Below are 20147 nucleotides of genomic sequence, written 5' to 3'. Positions count from 1 at the left end.
GGACCCAAGGAACAGCTTCAAAGAACTCTGCAAACACCCACCACCCTATGCCAGCAGCCGATCCTCAAGTCATTAATGCATGAATTAAAGCCAATCCTCACACCAACAACCAGTGCTCACCTTTTCAGTTATATCATTTCTCCTTATTTTTGTCTCTCACACAGCATTATGCTTCTTGTTCCAAAGCCTTTGAAAAAAAATAAACTAATAAAATATGTATTTAGTTTGATCAGTTCTTTATTGATCATCTTACTGAGTATCCCAGGTAACAGTAACAGGACAGCAGAACAACTTTCCTCTGCAGAAATTGGGCTTGCAGACTGCTATAAAAGTTATTTTAAATTCTACTTTTAACTATGAAGCATATTTCTCGCTCACAGCAGCCCTTTTAGAAAGGCCACTATAGTGTGCTCCCTTGGAACCCTTTCACAGAGTAGACTCCTTTTTAGATGCAAGTTTATGGGTTCACATTATCGAGGTGCTCACTTCACTCCCAGAGACCTTCGAACATTTGAGTTCACCCATGTGCGTGCGTGACTTGTAGCATTTGGCTATGGTAAATCTTATGCCAAAATCCCGTTAGCTTCACCAGCAGAAAAGAACATAGTGGTTACCTTCCCAGTACCATTTAGACAGAATACTAAGGAAAAGAAACTTTCATACAATGTTTCATTCAACGTTGTTAATTCCAGATGACCCAACCCCTTCCTTGGCTTCCCATTTCCAATGAACTGCAACAATTGATTTTACATAGCTTTAGAAATTCACCTTTTTAGAAAAACCCAAAACCTTAGGATGATAACATGCAATATGTTTTCCTTGTTGCTTTTTTTCTTTTAATTTTTTTTTTTAAGTTTTGATATCCAAATTTCTAAATGGGTTTTAGCTTGACTAAACCTTCACATAAACCTGGCAGGCATGCACAATGTGCTTCATGACTTACCCCAGCCAGATGAAGTTAACCAACAACATGTTAGGGCCTCTGGAGTTCACAGATGCCCCATCTAAATATATACTAGGTTATGATGTCGAAGGCCTTTCACGTACAGTCCATCTGATGGAGGTTCATCACATGTGCTACACATCAGAAGTTCACATTCAGCCATGGGATGCTGATGCATCATTACTGCTGTTCAGGCGTGGGAACGAGAACCCAACAGAACCTGCATTAGGCAGGCTCGGTTTCACATTAACTTAGGGGTACAGAATTAAAGCAGGGAAAGGAGAGCAGAGCAAACATCCCATTTTCTTAGGTAAAAGGTTCACAAGTTTGAAAAACAGAAAAGTGTACAAAGCATGCATTTGGATTCCCAACTTCTTGAGAATAATTTAGTAAGAAATGACCAAAGCCACCTTAAAACCCTGCTTCAGAATTAGCTGAAGATAGGCTGGAAAATTATACCTCCAATCTCCTTTAGGATCTGCCTCTGGCTTTGATTTGTCAAAGATGGAGGCAGCAACCACATCCCACAGATTAAGTCTCATTTGCTTTCCCAGACGTCAGAGGCAACAGGCGCTCTTCCAATAAGCTGACTGAAGCCGATCTGTACCCTAGTTTTTCCATAGCTGACATCCTAGACAGGGAAAGTTAAATTAAGTGACAACTGTTTTTTTCTTATTTAAAGGCTAAGTTGGGCTGAACATAGTGGCAATAGAGGTGAATATGAAAGTGAGCATTACCTCATAGTTTCCAGCTAAAATGGACTACCAGAGAAGCCTTCAGTCGATCCAAGGTACATCATACTACCATGGCATCAAGCCACACAAAGTATGAGCCCTCGCAAAGTGCTCAGGCAGAAGTCTCACTGCTTCATTTCACCATCTACTGAAGTCTGAAAGGGACTCCATGGCTCACTGAGAGTAAAACAATGATCCTTGCCACAATTATCTGTGTACTACAGTTTTATCAATGAATTTATGCATGTCTACACATCTGGGAAAAGTTAACATACACATTCACTTAGCACACAAACTTGTGTGCACAAATATTTGTACCAGATGCCTGCAGGATATGAAAATGAGACTTATTCTCTATGTATACAGAGGCCAGAGTCAAAGTCAATTTTCACTTTTAATGAGCTGATGATTCTTTGTTATTTAATACTCTGTAAAAAGGTATTACAGATTTATAGATTATTGCAGTGACTTCTGAAGAACACAGGCAGCCACGAGGCTGAAACTACAGTATCATGTACAGTATGTAGTCATTAATACTATCTACTACAGCATGAAGAAAAATACTTTTAAAATTAACAGTATTTACTTGAAAACATAGAAATGGAGCTTTCTTACATATCTATATTCCAAGAATAACATTTTAAAAATGCTAGATCTTGAAAGGTCATAGATAAAAAGAGTCATGATGAAGATGAACCAGTTTTGCCCAGAAATGCTATAATGAGCACACTGCGGTTTTTCAGCAAATTCTAGTTTTGCCAAGCTTCAAGAGGCAAAAGCCTAAAATGTGAAAGCTTCCAAGTTTTCTATCTATTCCACTCGTCTTGCTCTGGAGGGCACGGTGACCCACACTGCTTTCTGACAGTGTGTCACCACAACTGTTCTTTGACACGAATGCCATCAGGAAGAGATGATTCAGGTCCTTACGATGCAAGGCCTAACAAAAAGCCTCCAACAAATCCACTTGAGACCACGATGTTCTGTTTGATAAATTCTGTTGACTGAGAAGAAAAAGAGTATGCGTAAAGAACTGAGTCAACCGTGTCTGACAATAACATTTAATACTCTTATCACAATTGCCTGGAAACAAGTATACTGGAATTGGGGAGGTGGTAGTAATCCATCTGAAAACCAACAAAGTTAGGTGGCAACGGCTGGCACCAATGGAGTGAAACACATCTCTCAACTGTCTTCAACAATGTGTTTGCAATACAGTCAGCATTTTGAGTCAAAATACAGAGGAATTGTCATAGTAATTCCATGCCAAATACTACTTTTTTGGATTAAAAACAGATGGGTGTTTTACAAACTCTCTTGACCAAAAAAAGGTGAGGGTAGTACAATCATTTCAATTTTAATCACACACACACAAAAAAAAAGTTGTAAAGAAATATCTTTTGGGGAGAAGACTAGGGCACTGGAAAAAATACAGTTCCCTCTTTTGTGAGCCATTTTCCTAGTAACTTGATCCTACAAAAAAAAAAAACCTCTTAAATATCACAACTTTTGTATATAATATTTCATGAAATATTATCACTGAGTATAATATGCATCCAACACGCCATTTCATAAATCCTTTACTTTGAACACTTCAGATTAGCTATTAGGACACAATTAGTAAAAAAAAAAAAAAAAAACGTAATTTGAAAAAAGGAAAACAAAAAACTTCCTGTCCCATCTGTTTCTGCAGCAGAATGCAGAAGGACAGGTTAAGCTATTTGGGGTAGAGAAGAAGGTAGAAAACCCTCTCTCTTAGCTTTCCACTTTAAATTCACTTTAAAACATAAGGCAATTTTTAGCAACTTAACTATAATTCCATCAGGTTAAGTATGAGATGTCAGAACTCTTTATTACAAAGCACCAGTGTGGCTGCTGTAACACTTGGTCTGCAGTACATTCCCAGTCAGGATTCACAGTTGCACAGAAAGAAACTTATAGGGCCTACATGACATTTTAAAAGTGTGTTAAAACATGCCAAACATGCCTTTTTTTGAAAGATAAAATGATAAAAAAAGGTCTTCAAATGTCAGAACTAAACGGCCTCTGACACTCTGATCAGTATGAGTCTTTTTAACATAGCATGTAACAGAGTCTGTAGACATACTCTTCACGTGTAAAAATTAGATTTAAAAAATATGCATCTCTAGTTCCAAAGTGGTTATCGCTTTTCTCCAGAAAGAGGTTAATCTTTCCTAATCAAATAATATTGTGATCAGCAGACTAACCTTTTTGGGTCTTTGACCTACCATGTTTTAACCACAACTCCCCCCCCCCCCCCCCTTTTTTTTTTTAAACCAAGCCATCAGCATATCAGCTCTCTTGCTAGCCAAGAAGGTGCACAGACTAACTGACAAAGCCCATGGCAGTGCCTAGGCCACATCAAAGTTAATGCTTTTCTACAACCAAAGCCCGTGTGTGATCCTGCAAGAGCGAGCGAAACACCAAGTTAAATAACTTTTAATAACCGGTAACGTTTAATAAAACATACAGCCAGAATATTTCTGATGCCTACCCATTATAATCAGAATTAGTGCTCAGTTTTGCACCACATTTTCAACTAAGCACCACGTAAGGTGGAAAGTAAGAAAAGGTGGCTGGTAGAAAAGTTTATCTGCTTAGACTTACCTCTTCGATTAGAGTATTGATTTCAGGTGCTGCCTTATTTGCACGCTTTTTTAACTGTTTTTTTGCTTTGTTTACATCTTTTTCCACTCTCTTCCAATCAACTTGTACGTATCCACTATGACTAGCAATCTAGGAAAATAAAGTAAATTTAGTACAGTTGTAGTTAACATTTTATGAGTCAAACTGCAATATATTAGTGCCTACAAATTATCTTTTGTTTAAATGTTGTTTCTTCTTTGTATTACAGATACAGGAAAAGACATTGCTCCAATTACAACACTTACTCTGCTTCAAACACTACATTTTCCCTGCAGTAACAGTGATGTGAAATAGAACAATGAATTGCAAAGTTCAGTAGACTCTTGGTAATTTTACCACTTTTCTATTGCTTAGTTAAAAAAGTTTTAATTTAAAACATTTTTTTCCTTCAGAATTTACTGTAACTGTAATTGCAAGGGAAGAAAAGTACATTCACAGAATGACAATGAAAAAACTGTTCTGTTTTAGCTTCTTTCAAAATTGTGGAATTCTGACTTGTGACAGGACATTTGGGGCTAATAAGAATCATCCTTGGAAATACTGACAACTTTTATTCTATCTTATGTCATTTAAACTATCCAACAAAAAGTATACGAAAACAGAATTCTCGTACCTTCTAGAAAAACCCAGTAAATAGAAAAATAACATGGCTCACGTACAGCACAAGTACTGCGACATAAGCAGAATATTTCGGGTAGCCGTTCATACCAACTTCCACTCAAACTCACAAATGCTTAATTATCATTCATGGGATTTTTAGCACATTTAACCATCATCCCAACCCTTTCCCTTATTTCTCTAACTCAGATTTGATCCTGGAAAAGGGACGTTTATTTACTCAACAACATTGGCAGTCCCACCAACTCACAAAAGAAATACATATTTAAATGTTTGTAAGATAATAGACTAAAAAAAGTAATTACTGTATTCTCCAGATAATAGTTAAGGGAAAAAACCTCATCAGTTGTAAAAAGAAGAAAATCAAAACTAAGGATTATTGCTCATTTTAACTGCTAAGACAGACAAATATAGACCGCTAGCTTTAAATGATTTATACCAAAACAAAAATCTTTGTGAAGAGTGAGATTTCTCAGATCCTTCTTAAAGTTACATTTGGCAAATTCATGTAACTTACGTAAGTGCGTTCTATGCAAACGGTATAGCTTGTAAATAAAACTCACAGATAATGAAGTTCTGTGCAGTAGATATTTAAACACAGGATTTATTAGGTTTGGGATACAATGAATCCATTGACCTTGCCTGTCTAATGTAAACCATTTACGCAGACAGGTGCTGGTGTTAGGCAGAGATAGGTAATTAAGGACTGCCTGTATACTGTAAAGACATAAAACAACTTTTAAACTGTAGTGGTTGTGCATCCAGTCACTGGATGACACGCCAAGAGAAAAAACAATTAGGCATTGGGCTAATTTTCATTTTATGGAGTTAACATTACCACAAGAATTTCAAAGAGGCCTTAGTGTTGAACTGGTGCCTTCTGACTCACAAACCTAAAAACTAAGTATGGATTTAAGATATTAAGTCCAACACAATATTAGAAATACAACTTTTAAGTAAGCAAATACATTAATAAAATATAAAATGGACTTTAAGAGAAACAAGATTAAGACTAGTTCAATTAGCTCAGTTATCCATACAGTACAGGTATGAGGCAGAAGTTTTTAATTAAGCTGTTTTTAATTAAGCTTCTAACCACAGAAGTTATACATTTCTCCCTGAACTTAGTAGCAGAGATCTTAAGTTCTGCTTTCAAATTTTAGTATACAGCTATGAAATAAACAATAGACAATGTTTTGGATATAAAAAGTGTAATGGAGGAAAAAGATATCTTGTACTTCACTGCAGTGATAGTCAGAGCTTGCGTCATACCTGCTTTGGCTGCAGTCCTACAAAATACGTAACTTTGTCTAACTACAGAAAAAAAATCCCACTGAAGTCTTACGTTGGTGAGACAGACTTCAATTTTTAAATCCTAATTAATCTTAAAAAAAAATAAATCTTAACTATTAGTTTATGGTCAAGGTTCCTATAGTAAATTTATATAAATACAAATTCTTAAAGTTCAGTAGCATTTTTAAAGCCAGTCCCTATGATAATGGAGATAAAACATTAATATTCCATTATCAACTCCCTATATATATATATATTTTCTTAATGCATCATACAGATGTGTACATACATGTATAGCTTATTAATGTCAGATATTTGTTCAAGATCTTCCAGACCTATTAAAAAATAAGATATTTTCTAAAAATGCAATTAAAAAATACATTAATGCATGATTATTATTCATTAATGCATGAATAATACATTAATGCATGATTAACCAAAATGAGAAGAGAATTTAAAGGGAAGGCCTCATTTTGGGGGTGCTGTTGGATAGGCACACGAGCACTTTGTTATTATGAAGCATCATTAAGGGTAATGAGCAAATGATGCACAAGAGCAAAAAAATGCATACAGGAAGATGGGACAGCGAGATGGCGGTTGTAATTCCCTCAAAAGCAGAATTTCTCTCATACTAAAAAGGCCTAACCAAGCCCAGAAACTGCACGCAAGCTCCCCATGCTCAGCATACAGAAGCAATGTGAACTTCTTGGTATTTCCTGGTATTTACCTAGGCAGCAACCCTCTCTGCCCCTGACCAGGACAGACCTGACAAGCCTCTAACTTCAATATACAGAGATAAGGAGGGACTGAGAAATGATACAGTGTTGTTTTGTTTTGTTTTTAAGAGCTGAACTCCAGAGGCTGTATCTTCAGCCACCATCTACTGGCACAGCTTCCCTGCGACCATAAAACTCCTCCAGTTTACAAAAGCAGAAGAACGATGCCCCTCCACTTCATGTAAACACCTGCCAGAAGCAGGGCATTTCTTTATAAGGCAAACTTCCAGATACTGTTTGCTTTGGCTCTTCCACTGAATAGTCCCTCTAAATCTGCACAAATCATCTGCCAAGTGAGGTATCCAGCGCAAAACCAAATGCAACTCTCCTTCTGTACAAGTCCCTACCCCAGAAGCATGCTGCTCTCTCACCACTCCGCTGAGATCCCACAGCATCACCGTGGCACCAACCAGACCTCTGCACAACACGCAGCTGAGGCTGTCTTAGGGTTTATCTTGCTTCTTGAATCGTTTTCAAAGCTTTTTCTCAAGGTAGAAGGTATTTTAATGAGGAGTTGAATCTATCAATGGCATGTTAATGGAATGAGGCAAAATTTATTACTGAAAGCACAAATAACCGCACAAATACACCATTTTATGATTAAATAGTAGTCAACACAAAATGGAAAAAGCCACAATTTATATGTTGACTGCAGAGCAAAATGTAATGAGACCATTACTAAAGATACAGGAATTTAAAAAACACTGAGAACAGGCACTCATTAAGAACAATTGTTTTAAGTAACCTACTATAGCAGAAACACACCAAGTTCACACTTCCCTGCTCTTCGGGATCTCACTAAGCTGTGTGCTGTATAACCTGTAAGCCTGACACGGGAAATCCCTTAAGCTGATACCCAACAGGAGAAATTAATTGTATTTTTCTCGGTATAGAGCATGGGTATTGATCATATACCAGCATACCTGAAGAATCACAACTCTTTCAATAAAAAATTGATCAAATTAAGCTGTTGAAATATCCAGCTCAGAGATGTGAGAAAGAGGTCTTAATTTTCAAGAACAATGCAGATTCCTTCATGTCATTGTTATTCTCCTCAGACTGCTTTTTATTTAATCTGCATTGAGACTGACAAATTTATAGATCATTTACAATAATTTGAAAGATCTTTTCACTTCTAGTACGAACTGACACTCCAAAACGTATTGCTTTCTGTTTCCTTCTAGATTTCTTCAGATGAAGTCATCATATGCTAGAGAAAAAATGAACTTTTTAAATTCCAGGACTGAAATGTTTCAGTGAATGGGCTTTATCCAAGAATCTCGCCTTCTGTAGTTCTTTTTCTTGTTTGAGCAGGTAATTACAACATCAATATTGCAATCAGGAGTTGGAATGAAATCTGCAATTTCAGGAAAATTTACAGATAAAAAAGAAGTTTCTAGTCACGTGCTGAAACGTTCCTCTGCCCACACAGGGGAAGCGTTGAACATATATTCATAAGGAAATTAAAAACATAATGTGTGATCTTTAAATGAAAAAATTAAAGACTACAGAAATGTAATTACACTACAGAATTTATGACTCAGCTTTAAAAATGCAAAGCGTTTTGAATTAAAATGAAAGACCAAGGCATTTACTTTATTCCCTTCCTAGAGAATCTGATCTTTCTTAATTAACGATACAGATAACTCAATCAAAATACGCAACTCGTTTTTTCTCTTGGATAATATTCCTTTTCAAATACACTGTAAACGAGATCAACTAAGAAATCAGACACACTATCACATGGCAAACCGATTTTACATATAGGAAAGCTCCCCAAACTTCACAGCTCAACAAGCAAAAATATTGCATAAGTAACATGTTTTTAAGCAATTTCTATTCTATGCTATTTACAGGTTTTAGTTTTAACTTTTCAGCTTAGTGTGGTAAGAAGCACTAACGGGGACTTGCAGGCAATGTTCTGCCTGCTGCCCCTGGATTCCAGGCCTCTGTTTGTCAGGCTCTACAGCCAAATTTAGATAAAAATTGTCATTTAGTGAATTAAGACCAACACTACGCTAAATGAGAAGAGAGATTTTGGTCATGCTTTCTCATCTGGTTAAATTAAAGACAAATAGTTTAAAGATCCACTAGCTATATATATATATTATGTAAAGATTTAAATGTTCCCTCATCATCCAGAAATACACACTGTGGGCTACAGAACTGCAGTGTTCTCAAATTGATTTATTTGGTGGCTTTGCACATTTTGCCAAAAATTTACATCTGGATGATTCTAATCCACTTCTGATTCAATACATTTGTAAAATCCATCCCAATGTTTAGGTACGAGCCCAATAACCAGTGCTTTCCAGGAGATTCACATGAAAAATATTTCTCCTTGACTTTTTACGTTGTTGTTGATGCTTGCCTTTGAGTAATTCAGAGTAAGGTAGGTGTTATACTTGTTGAAAACAAGTTAAACCAAATAGTTTTGGAAAAGCATACATTCTCACATGTAACCGAACTACAGTGCTTATATTTAACAAGGGGCTTGGAGATTTAAAAAAGAAAAAAAAAACAGCAGAGAGGAGGATCATGAAGGAAGTAAGAGTACTTCACCCAACTGCCACCTGGACGCATTACACAGCAGCAGCCAGAGGCACTACACAAGCCTTCCTGACCAATGGTTGGCTGTAACAGCCATTACCGTCAAGGAAACAAATGAAAGTTTTTTTCAGAAACCATCCAGGGCCACGATGGCAATAATAAAAAGAAACTATCTTTATCCTTGTCTCAAAAAAATAAAATAAAGTGGTGTATTATTTGAACAAACCTGAACAGGCACCAGTCTACTTCTCTGAGTAATTTGAAGAAAAAAATAAAAAAGACAAGCCCACAAATATTAAGACATGGAAAATGCTAGCAAAGTAATTTTAATTCATTTACATCTCAGAAGGATATGTGAAATTCTCCTTTGCTTAAAGCCTTTTAATTTATTTGAAGGTTTTTTGGAAATCTGTCCTCCCCTAACACAATATCCAACGAAAAATTTAAATGGTCATGCTAGATAACACCATTATATTTTTTTTAGACTTGAAATCTGGTTGAACAGAGGAAAGCAATGAAGCCACCAGAAGTCAGGAGAGCTTCAGAGGTTCAACAGATAACTAGCAAAGACAGCATGGGGAGAAAAGGGAAATGAGTATCTTCATAATTGGACCAGCGCATGTCTTCCAAGCAACTGCCAAAGCAGCCCATTTTTTTCAAAGCACTGATAAAAATTCTCAAACCTATTTAAAATAAGCACAGCTTAAATGCCCTGATTTCTCTAATAAGTTTACTTGTAGTTCCTCTAATCTGGCAATATGTATCCCATACAGCACCTCAGTTTCTGCACAAAGGTTTCTTTTGGCTTATTACAAACTATTTTACAGGATAGATTCCGATTTAGGACTGTTCTTTTAGAGATGTCTTTTACACACAATATTCCATCTGAAATTAAGTTTTGGATTGATAACACTAAAAAGATGAAGTAGGTAAGAAGCCTTCCTAATTAAATTTTTAACCCAGCGGCTGAATTTTGCCTACAGTTTAAGTAAATAACATTTGCCAACTTATAAAGCATGAAATTCTACATACTTGAAGCAGAAGAAAGCCACCACCTACTGCAGTTGCTGCAAGCTTTCCGACTTTCTGGAACAAAAATCCCGCACACCTTAGGAGAACAAAACAAAAAACCCAGTCCAGTGAAGTTGTCTGCTCAACAATGCCACACTCTAAAATTCCTGACTACAACTATTAAGCTGTTCATTTAACAAAAGCAAATGTATAAATTCACATTTTTAAGTCTTTAGATAAGAATATTTAACACAAACAACGTTTAATGAATAATGTCTAACACAAAACAACATGAGCAACGGTTGCTAGTTGATGACTGATGGCCCCTTTAAAGTAAGCTTGAGATCTGCGGGCTTTGTCTATACATAAAAGCTGCATGCGGCTATTAAATACAGCACTTTAACAAAGCACAGTAGAGCAACACAAAAGTGCCATTTAAACTATTCCCAGATGGAAGGTTAATATATTACACTATCATTTATATTAGCTACACGACCTATAACTTAATTCCCAGGTAAAAAGAAGTTACATCCCTACCACAAGAGCTAAAAGCTCTAAAAGGAGGGGAGAGGGGGACAGGGCAGGGAAGGGCACTCCTCTGGGCCATCGCCTTGGTCTGTTTTTAGTGGACCAAGGCAACCAGCGATTTAGTACCTTGTCTGCAGTCTCCAAACGCTCCCGCATCAAACACAGAAGCACACGGGTATCAGCATCACAGAAGATCTGCGGCAGGAGGTTTTCTGCCCCAGCCCCCTGCCCAAAACTGCACCATCAGTCCTGAGGGCTCAGTGCCCTGCTCGGGTGGGTGCAGGATGCTTCCCAGGCTGATGGTCCCAAAACTTCTCTGGGTGCCTCCTCCGGCATCTGACCTGCCCCCTCGCAGCCCCATGCACGTGGTTTTTTTTTTTTTCCCCTTGCATATGAAGGGTGAAACCCTATTGATATGCACGAATGCACACACATACACATGTATGTACATAGACACAGACACTGCAATACAGTTCCTACATCGTTCAGTAAGCCACTTCTTGGATGCCAGATCCCACTAGCTACTCCCTACAGGTTTCTGAGTTTGTCTATTCACACCTAACTCTTCAAAGCTATTTTAAAGCTACAGAAGCAAATCAAAAATCAGATTGAAAGCTAAGGCTACATTCCCCAAAGCTGTACTGAGCCTGTAAATACCAATTTCATTTTTAGCCTCTTTCATGTTCCAAATCTTGTATAATTTCATTTTAAAGTTCCTGTGCTACCATAATGTTGTTTTTCACTGAAATTATTAGATATTTTTTTAGAATACTGGAATAAACAAGGACTAGCCAAATACCTTTGGCAAATAACAAATACCTTGACATAGCTGCCAAGACTGTGACCACACTTTCCAATTTCTACCTATCACCACAGCATAGTTAGGCTAAAACAATTTATGGTATCTGCTCTCACGTTATCTGTAGAGAGACTGTTAAACTGTTCAAAATGGCTCCAGCTTAATTTAGAGAAACAAAGATGTCTTCATAAAATGGGGCTCTTAAAGATACATTCTGCCACACATCGCTTTCTTAATTTCTTTTACCTATAAAATGCATCTTAGCCATAATATCATAACTAGGCCTCTAAACCTCCATTAGTAAGTCAATCTGATTTTCCATAGAAACAAAAATTGCATGCAGTAATTTTCCATTTACTCCTTAGACTTTTAAAGTTCTGCCGTTTCTTCAAATCCTTTTCACAATAAGTGGTATGGGTTCCTTTAGATAACTAGTGCGTTTTACCAATATTACAAAACGACTTTAGGATGATGAGTCAGAGCAATGAGTTAAGAAATTGTTCACGCATGCATAATTCTGATCAACGATAAAGGAAACGCTATTAGAGAAAATAAGTGTATCTGCTTCAAATAGCCTGGAAAAAGATCTAAGAACAGTAGAAGGTCTAGCACAGTTATGAAAGCGACGTTGTCTCACCAGCCAGTCACTCCGCCCATCACAATCTGTGTGGCCACAGAATATTTTTCTACAATTGGTCCTGAATTGCGGCCAAACACACGATTCCACCAATGGTGACGCCTTGCATATTCTGTTAGATCCAACACTTCATAGGAATCATCATCACTTTCACGTTCTTAAAAAGAGCAAAGAAGAAAAAAAGTTATTTTCTGTTACACAGTAAGCTAACAACCTATCAAAAAAATCCACTAACAAAACCCCAAACATTAACAGAACTGCATTTGGCACTAGCTGGCTAATACAATGGCTTACGTTGCCATATATGGGCTACCTACGGTCCAGAGGTTCACAGAACCTTTGAGATTTTATGCCACAATCTTCAAGACAAGACTACAGGAAGATTATTACCTATAAAATCCACATGTGGAACAGGAAAGGTGAACAGTAATCTCCTCTCTGTTCAAGGAGAGGAACTAAAAGGCCTTGGAGCTAGCAGGCAGCTGGTTTAACACAACAAAAAAAAAAAAAGGAAAAAGAAGGGAAGCCTTCTCTGCCCCTCTCTGAGAGGGACCCTGGTTAACCTGTAGAGCAGCTTGCTGTAGGATGCTGTAGACACCAACTGCTGATATGGACTCCAAATAACAACAGAAAAAAATAAAGGAACACCAAAAAAAAAAATCCACCAACAGCTATCACCAGGTCTGGAGCATAAAATCATCAGAAACATTCTGAGAAAGCATCGCTACATGCTTACCGTGTTATTCTTTCCTAGCTCACCCTGCAGCTGATGGCTTTCAGACACAAGATGCTGGGCTTTCATCTGACATTGCACAATCACTTTTATGATCTTCAGCAATGGGAAACACACCTGACTTAAGAGAAAGCAGATGCTTCTCTTTTAAGAATTCCTGGCTTTGTATCTTCTTCAGAGGGCAGGACATTAGGTTAAGGTAATAAGCCAAGAACAGACACGTCTGTTCCCATTCCACCACAGACAAAATAGATGAAGCTGGGACTTCAATTAAGTTCCATAATTTCAGCACAATTCTCTCAACGTTTTCAAACTAGGCCTTCTCCTACAACTCCAAATTAGACATCCTAAATACCACTTATACTCAAACATCAAAGGAAGAGATGGCCTACTTTCAAAAAGGAGTATTCTAAAAGCACGCCATATATCAGCATACACACACACAGGATTAAAGTCTCCTTCTGTTTAATATCTTTAAGGTGAGATGTAAGTTCAGCAGGGATGCTGGGTCACCGCAGAGGAGAAAAGTTTTGTTACTACCTAGAATTGTAATGAGTCGCGATGTAAACATTCTGTTCCTGTCAGCAACTTCTTTTTTTTAAACTTCTTATTACAAGTGTGAGTGAAAGGCTAAAGAATGGAGGAAATACATAAGTAGGTATGATTTTTTTTTCCCTTTACTATCACTTAAGTGCTGAAACACCAATAACAAGACCCATAATGATAAAAAGTTGCAGGTGAATGTTCCCTTCAACTTTGAGGTTTCAAGCAGTCTGTTTATTTTATTTAGAAAGGGAATAATGTATCATCAGCCACAGAGTGCGAATTATGTTAAATTATAGTAATTTAGGGGCAGAAGCACATCACAGCTCGCATAAATGATGCGTTGCGTGGCCAGTAACGCCGCTTGAGCATCTTTTTGATAAAATAACTAAATGAACGCCCTTCCTCGTGTGATAACGTTACACTTTACGCACGCAACTGTGCATGACCAAACCTCCGCCGCGGTGTTTTAGGACGGAGGCCGGGCACACCGCTGCCCCGGCCGTTGCCCCGAGCCCCGTTGCCGCCCGCCCGCCCCCGCTGCCGCCTCGGAGGGCGGTTTAACGGCGACGAGCCCGGCGCCCCGGGCGCTGACTGACCTGAGGCGCGGCGGGGCCTCCGCGCCGCCATCTTGGCTGCGGGTCACCGCCGAGCCGGGGCCGCTCTGCGCTGCCGGCGGCCGCCCCGCTCTATGGTCCGCCCGCCGCGCCCCGCCCCCTCCGCCTCCCCCTCCCCGGGGAGCGCGCGGTGACGTCACGGGCGGCCGAGGCAGCTCGGGCTCCCGGAGGATTGTGGGGGGTGTAGTTCCTGGGGAGGGCCGCCATTTTGGGGGTGGCATGGGGCCTTGCTGTAGTGTGGGGCTTGGTTTCTCAGCAATCCATGCCCGTCCTCTCATCCCCCATTTTTAAAGGTCGGGAGCGGACTCAGCGCCGTGGTACGGAGCCTGACAACCCCCCAGTGCGGGAGACATCAAACAGCACGGCGCAGATGGAGGCCTGGGTGCCTTGCCCAGTCACCGTGTGGCCAAAATGGTGCCACCCCCATGGCAGTGCCTCCTTCTTCTTCTTGTTCTCTACCACGTCTGCTGCTTGGGCAAGGTCCCTGTGGCATTGCAGCATGGCAGAGCCCCTCCTGTGTGTGCCGCTTTGTGTGATAAATAACAGACACGTTATTTAATGTGGCAGACCAAAACCCCAGCTTGGTGTCTGTGCCTCACGTTACTAGGTTTGGAGCCGTTGCATCCCATGTGCAGCGTGCCCAGGAAGATTTAAAGCGTCTCCAGTTGATTCCTGTGGCTCTGGCCCAGTTAGATAATGGCTTGGGCTTTTTTGCTCATGCAATGAAAATATGCAAGACTTACTTGCCTTGGTGTTACGTTTAAGGTCATCATATAAGTAGCCATCAGTAAGTCTCAGAATAACTCTTATTGTGGTTTGGAAATAAAATTGTGGCAATAGTCATTACAACTGGCAACATGCAGCTTTAGCCTTCTGTACACAACTCACACTTCAAAATTCTCATTGTATTGTCATAGGTATTAGGCTTCCCGTAAAAATTAATAACTGGAAAACAAAACACAGTCCCCTTAAAAACTAAAGTAAATGTGAGTCAACAAACATTTACCAGAAGTGAAATTCAGAATCACTTGACCTCAGTTTACTCCCTCCTTCATTGCAAAGTTGGGTGCTGTTGGTGTTGCTTTGGTGAGCAAAAAGCCACATCATTTTATTTTACTGCCTTTATTAGTTTTTTATTGTGTGCAGTTCTGTACAATATTTATACTCACAACATAGTAGATGGCACAATAAGTATAGCTTCAGGAACTTTGTGGCAATGTGAACATCAAGAAAGCAAGAGAGTTCAAGTATTATAAATAATAAAAGAAAATTGGAAACTTATTATTTTAAAATGTTTATAGTCTCTCATTTGGACTCTCATGCTGCCAATACACAAGACATTTTCTTCAAAATGGGCAATTATAATAAAAAACACTCTTCGATGTCATAAAGCGTTTTTTATAGAGTGAGACAAATCTCTACATATGAACTATGCATTTTAGATTCTAATTAACCTCTTGATTATACCAGCCTTAACAGACATGCAAAAAATAGAAAAACAAATGTTCTTCATGAAGATACTTATTAAACTAGCTCTGGGATTGAAATTAGGGTGGCTAAAATAGTGGCTTGCTTATTAACTGATTTTATTACAAACATTTGCCATCATGATGGTCACATAGTAGCATGCCAAGATAGAATTATGTAGTATATATTTTTTCTTGAATTTGTGAGAACCAGTAAACAGAAGTTAAAAAAGAACTGTCACAGTTCCCCAAATGAAAAAGTTTTTGATGCAACTGCTCAGTACTCAAAACAAAACCCCACAGAACATCATTTGGTAGATGGGGGAACTATGCCACTTAAGATTTTCAATAAATCTATTTTCATACAGAACACAGATATCTTCAACAATTTGTTTTGACAAAAAAATAACATCTTTGGATCTTTCATGTTTAAGCATACACATTTTTTGTCGTTGTTATTCGATTGAATTCCCAATCAATAATGAAAAGCTTACTGACTTTTGTTCCTAAATGAATGATTTGATTTGATTTTATTCTAACACTAGCAGGTTGTTGAAAGAAAAGAATTTGGAATGTGTTGCACAGTCCTTATAGTTAGCATATTAACAAGACTAAAAAGGATGCCTTCCCAGACCCTCTCAGAAAGCCAAGAGTGGACAAAAGACAATCCAGCTAATTCTTCCACTGTATCTCTGTAAAAGGCTTCCTTTATCTAGATATTTCAGGTCTTCCTGATTCTTGTCAATTTGTGTTTATACCTGAGTATATGCGTGCACGATGCTGGTTCTTGTAGCAGATGATCTGGTAATGAGAACAGAGAAGGTGCTTCGACTAACACAGTTAGACCCGTTGGCTATTTTCAGCTTCAGAACTGTTGATGCAGTTGGAAAACCTACAGCAGTTTGTATGACTGGCTTTCCGTGGCTCCATTTCTCTCTCTCAGGGAGATCCCAGAAGATAAATCTTTACGAGTATTTACTCATCTGCCTCAGTGCATCCCTGTGGAGCTCCTGCAACCTTTCACTTCCCTTGTTCATTGTGTAGATGAGGCTGTAGAAGAGATAAATGAGAGAAAAGATTTTCAGTATGCTCATCACAGCCAGCTTTAAACCTTGTTTTGTTTCTTAGTCAATGCTTTGACATTTCTTAACCAGTGCCTAACAGAGACAATCCTAAGTCTGTGCAGTATTTTAATATTTAGTTTCACTCTTTTTAAATGAACATGCAGATGATATTCCTCATTTTTGTACATAAAATTATATTAATTTCCCATCAGAATGGACAGATTTACTTGATCAATACTTTTTTTGAGATTAATATTAGTAACTGCATTACATTCTAAGTGCAACTTCTGTTTGCATCAACTTGGAGACTGAAACTAGTCTAGAAAACAGTCATTTGCTTGTTAAATTGAATTTGTCTGGAGCACTTCGATGTGCCTTGACAAACTTCTGCATGCTGAGTTTGGTCTGAAGTTTAAGTGTTGTCTTGTTATTTATCTGTTAGACTGCGTCTGCATTTCACACGCAGTTTGCAGGTACAACACCAGACCCAATGCCACTGTCAGAAGGTCCCTTTGACCTTGGGGCTTGCCCTGCTCATTGGTAATAATGACCACAGCTACACTCTTCTCTCAGCTGTACCCTATGGTGCTGTACTCTTGTGATACCCACACGTTATGTCAAGTGCATTCAGGTTGTCTATTTCACAAGCCTTTGCAGCATTTTTGGCAAGACCTTCCTCATATTTGTTTTGGATCCCACTCGTGTACCACAAAAGCGCACCAGGCAGCCCTGCCTCCCTTTGCCCTGCTCTTGTTGCATGACAATCCGAAAGGAAGGATTTGGGGAAGCAGCTAGAGAAAGACCTCTTGGCAGGTTGGGGGGTCTCTGGGAGCTCTCTTCTTGGGTCAGGATGCATCCACATCCATACACAAGACATCGACAGCTGTGATGTGGAGATACAGCCAAGTGCACCCTCAGCAAGTTTGCTGATGACTCCAAGCTGTGTGGTGCGGTGGACACGCTGGAGGGAAGGGATGCCATCCAGAGGGACCTGGGAAGGCTTGAGAGGTGGGCCTCTGGCAACCATGTCCGGAGTGGTCTGTTCAGCCAGGTCCTCAGCTGCTGCAGGGCAGCTGCTGAGCCTGCTGTATGGCTGCACAGGGTCTTTGGCACTGCCTGTGGGATCGGCGTGATGCCAGCACAGAAAACGCCCTCAGGTTTATTCTTTCCTCCTGTGAACTTCACAACCTGTGCAAAGACAGCAGCAAACCTAGTGGCTCCAGAAATTCTGTGTGTTTTGGAGGGCTTTTGACCAGCCCCACCATGATGTGTGCATAATCGTGTTAGACCTTACTGAGGAGATCACATATTATTCAAGCTCTGCAGCTATATAAAGCCCCCCAGTCCAGTCAAATTAAATGCACATAGGTGCCTTCTTCAAGCTATCCACAGGGAAAAAAAAATCAAGGAAAGGTAAACAATTTACACAAATGTATGGCCACATTTTCAGTTCAACCTTAAGGGCTCTTTAGAAACAAACACTTTCTAAAGAGTATCGGGAGCATCCTGGAGCATCAGGACTGTACAGAAAAGTTGCTCTCTTTGCTTTATAGTTCTTGGCTAGAAGTTCAGCCTGTGTATCCACCATTTGACCATGTGCCTGTAACAGGCAAGTTCACTGTCACAGCTTGCAAGAGAACATGCACGGGATGCTTGGCTTCCAAACAATTAAAATAAAACACAACAACCAACCCAAAGAGCAAAAGCAGAGGAGAGCCCCCCAGCCTTCAAACACCCCTGTGATGCCAATCCTAACAGCTCCTTTGTGTTGCTGGCCAGGCTTCCGAGTTGGGACACATACACTTGAATTTTTAACCACCTTGTGTGGTTAATTACAAAAAATAAAGGCCACACGTGCTGCAGGCCAGAAGCTACCTTCGCTAGGCTGTAGATGTGAATGAAACTTCAATTCTCTGTAGATATAACCTGGTAAACAACTTTTGGATTTCCTGACAGTAAACAACTTGGAAGGAGGGGATGATTCCTTGCCAGAAACGTGACTGGACGTGCTGCTATTCAAAGCTGGATCGCCAGCACATGGCAGAGAAATGCTTTGTCGGGTGTGGGAAGGGGCTTGGGTGCTGCAAGGGCCTGGCCAGGGGCTGCTGGGGGCAGGTGATGAAGGAGGTGATGGTGGCTCCTCTGCAAGAGCTGCCAGCTGGGTTTTGGAGCAGGAGTGAAAGTTTCCGTCAGGAGTTAGCCCAGCTCGTGCTTGCTTGGCAGAGCGGTGCTGTAATCCAAACTGTGATGCACTTAGGGAGAGGTTAAAATAACAATTCTCTTCCCTGCAGGTATTATGCTAAGAAATACATGTCCTTATGTCTTGTGCTGTCTCCATCAGAGACTCTTGATGGTGCTTTTTTGTGTCAGTTGTCTCCTTTTCACTTTTTCCTGTCGCTTTTCTTAACTTCGTAAAATGTTACTTATGAGATTTTTTTCTGTATTGGTATCATCATACAAATTCTGCTTTTCCATTTTGTAATCCTCTAATTCTATAGGGTTTCTTTCCTTTTAATTTGATTATTGATACTAATATTGATACTAATACTGATACTAATGAAATATCAGTTAGAAATTCCCACCACAGTCCATGTAGAAGGAGAAGAGGGCAGGGTGCAGAAAGGGTTGTCAGTTGTATAAATTAGGTAGCAGTAGTTTAAATTGTCCCTTGCTGAAAGATCAAATTAACATGTACAAAACCAGAAACCTTCAAAAGAGCGTGTGGTGAGAGGCTTTTAAACAAGTAAGAACCAAAGGCATCTCCAAAGCAACGTGCGCTGAGTCCACAGCACCTGCAATTTAATTATTAAACAAAACCAGTGGTAGGCGGCAGGTAGGGCTGCAGCAGGATACATTCCCATGACCCTAGCCCAGAAAAGTAAGGGAATAAAAATAGACAGTTAAGGGAGAAGATTGATCTTTCCACTTTCGTTTTATTTACATTGTTAATAAGGCAAGCTGATTAGCCATTAAGCTTTTGATCTCATCTCTGATCTGCTATCAGACTTGTTCACAAACACAAAGCTTTGACCGTGACTTCATGCTACTGTAAAAATCCCATCCAGGTGTTTGGGCCATCGATATGACATGCATGTGGCCAGAGGGGAGCTAGCTTCTGCAGTGGTGTGTGCATCTGGTGAAGCCGAACTCGTTACTGCTTTAGGATATCTC

At 39.4% G+C, this 20147-nt stretch overlaps 1 protein-coding gene across 1 annotated transcript; it reads right to left on the bottom strand.

The window, feature by feature from the left end:
- Nucleotides 1–219: 219 nt before the first annotated feature.
- FUNDC1 (FUN14 domain containing 1) lies at nt 220–14583 on the bottom strand. Its single transcript, XM_080589206.1, has 5 exons — nt 14429–14583; nt 12554–12710; nt 10611–10686; nt 4303–4431; nt 220–2678 (listed from the first exon to the last, which is right to left on the bottom strand). The coding sequence occupies exons 1-5, from the start codon at nt 14457–14459 to the stop codon at nt 2601–2603; spliced, it is 471 nt and encodes a 156-aa protein (XP_080445332.1). The 5' UTR covers nt 14460–14583; the 3' UTR covers nt 220–2600.
- Nucleotides 14584–20147: the final 5564 nt, after the last annotated feature.

Source organism: Anser brachyrhynchus, assembly GCF_964034855.1.
Source record: "Anser brachyrhynchus genome assembly, chromosome: 1".
NCBI classification, from domain to species: domain Eukaryota; kingdom Metazoa; phylum Chordata; class Aves; order Anseriformes; family Anatidae; genus Anser; species Anser brachyrhynchus.
Note: the sequence above shows the minus strand (reverse complement) of the source record. Positions and strands in the feature narration are given on the sequence as shown.

Excerpts from the sequence above, each read along its gene's own strand:
- FUNDC1 (XM_080589206.1), bottom strand. The coding sequence starts at position 14,459 with ATGGCGGCGCGGAGGCCCCGCCGCGCCTCAG. Across the intron at positions 10,687-12,553 it reads ATGGGCGGAGTGACTGGCTG|GTGTGCGGGATTTTTGTTCC; the intron begins GTGAGACAACGT and ends TGTTCTCCTAAG. Across the intron at positions 4,432-10,610 it reads GTGGCTTTCTTCTGCTTCAA|ATTGCTAGTCATAGTGGATA; the intron begins GTATGTAGAATT and ends TTATTTTCCTAG.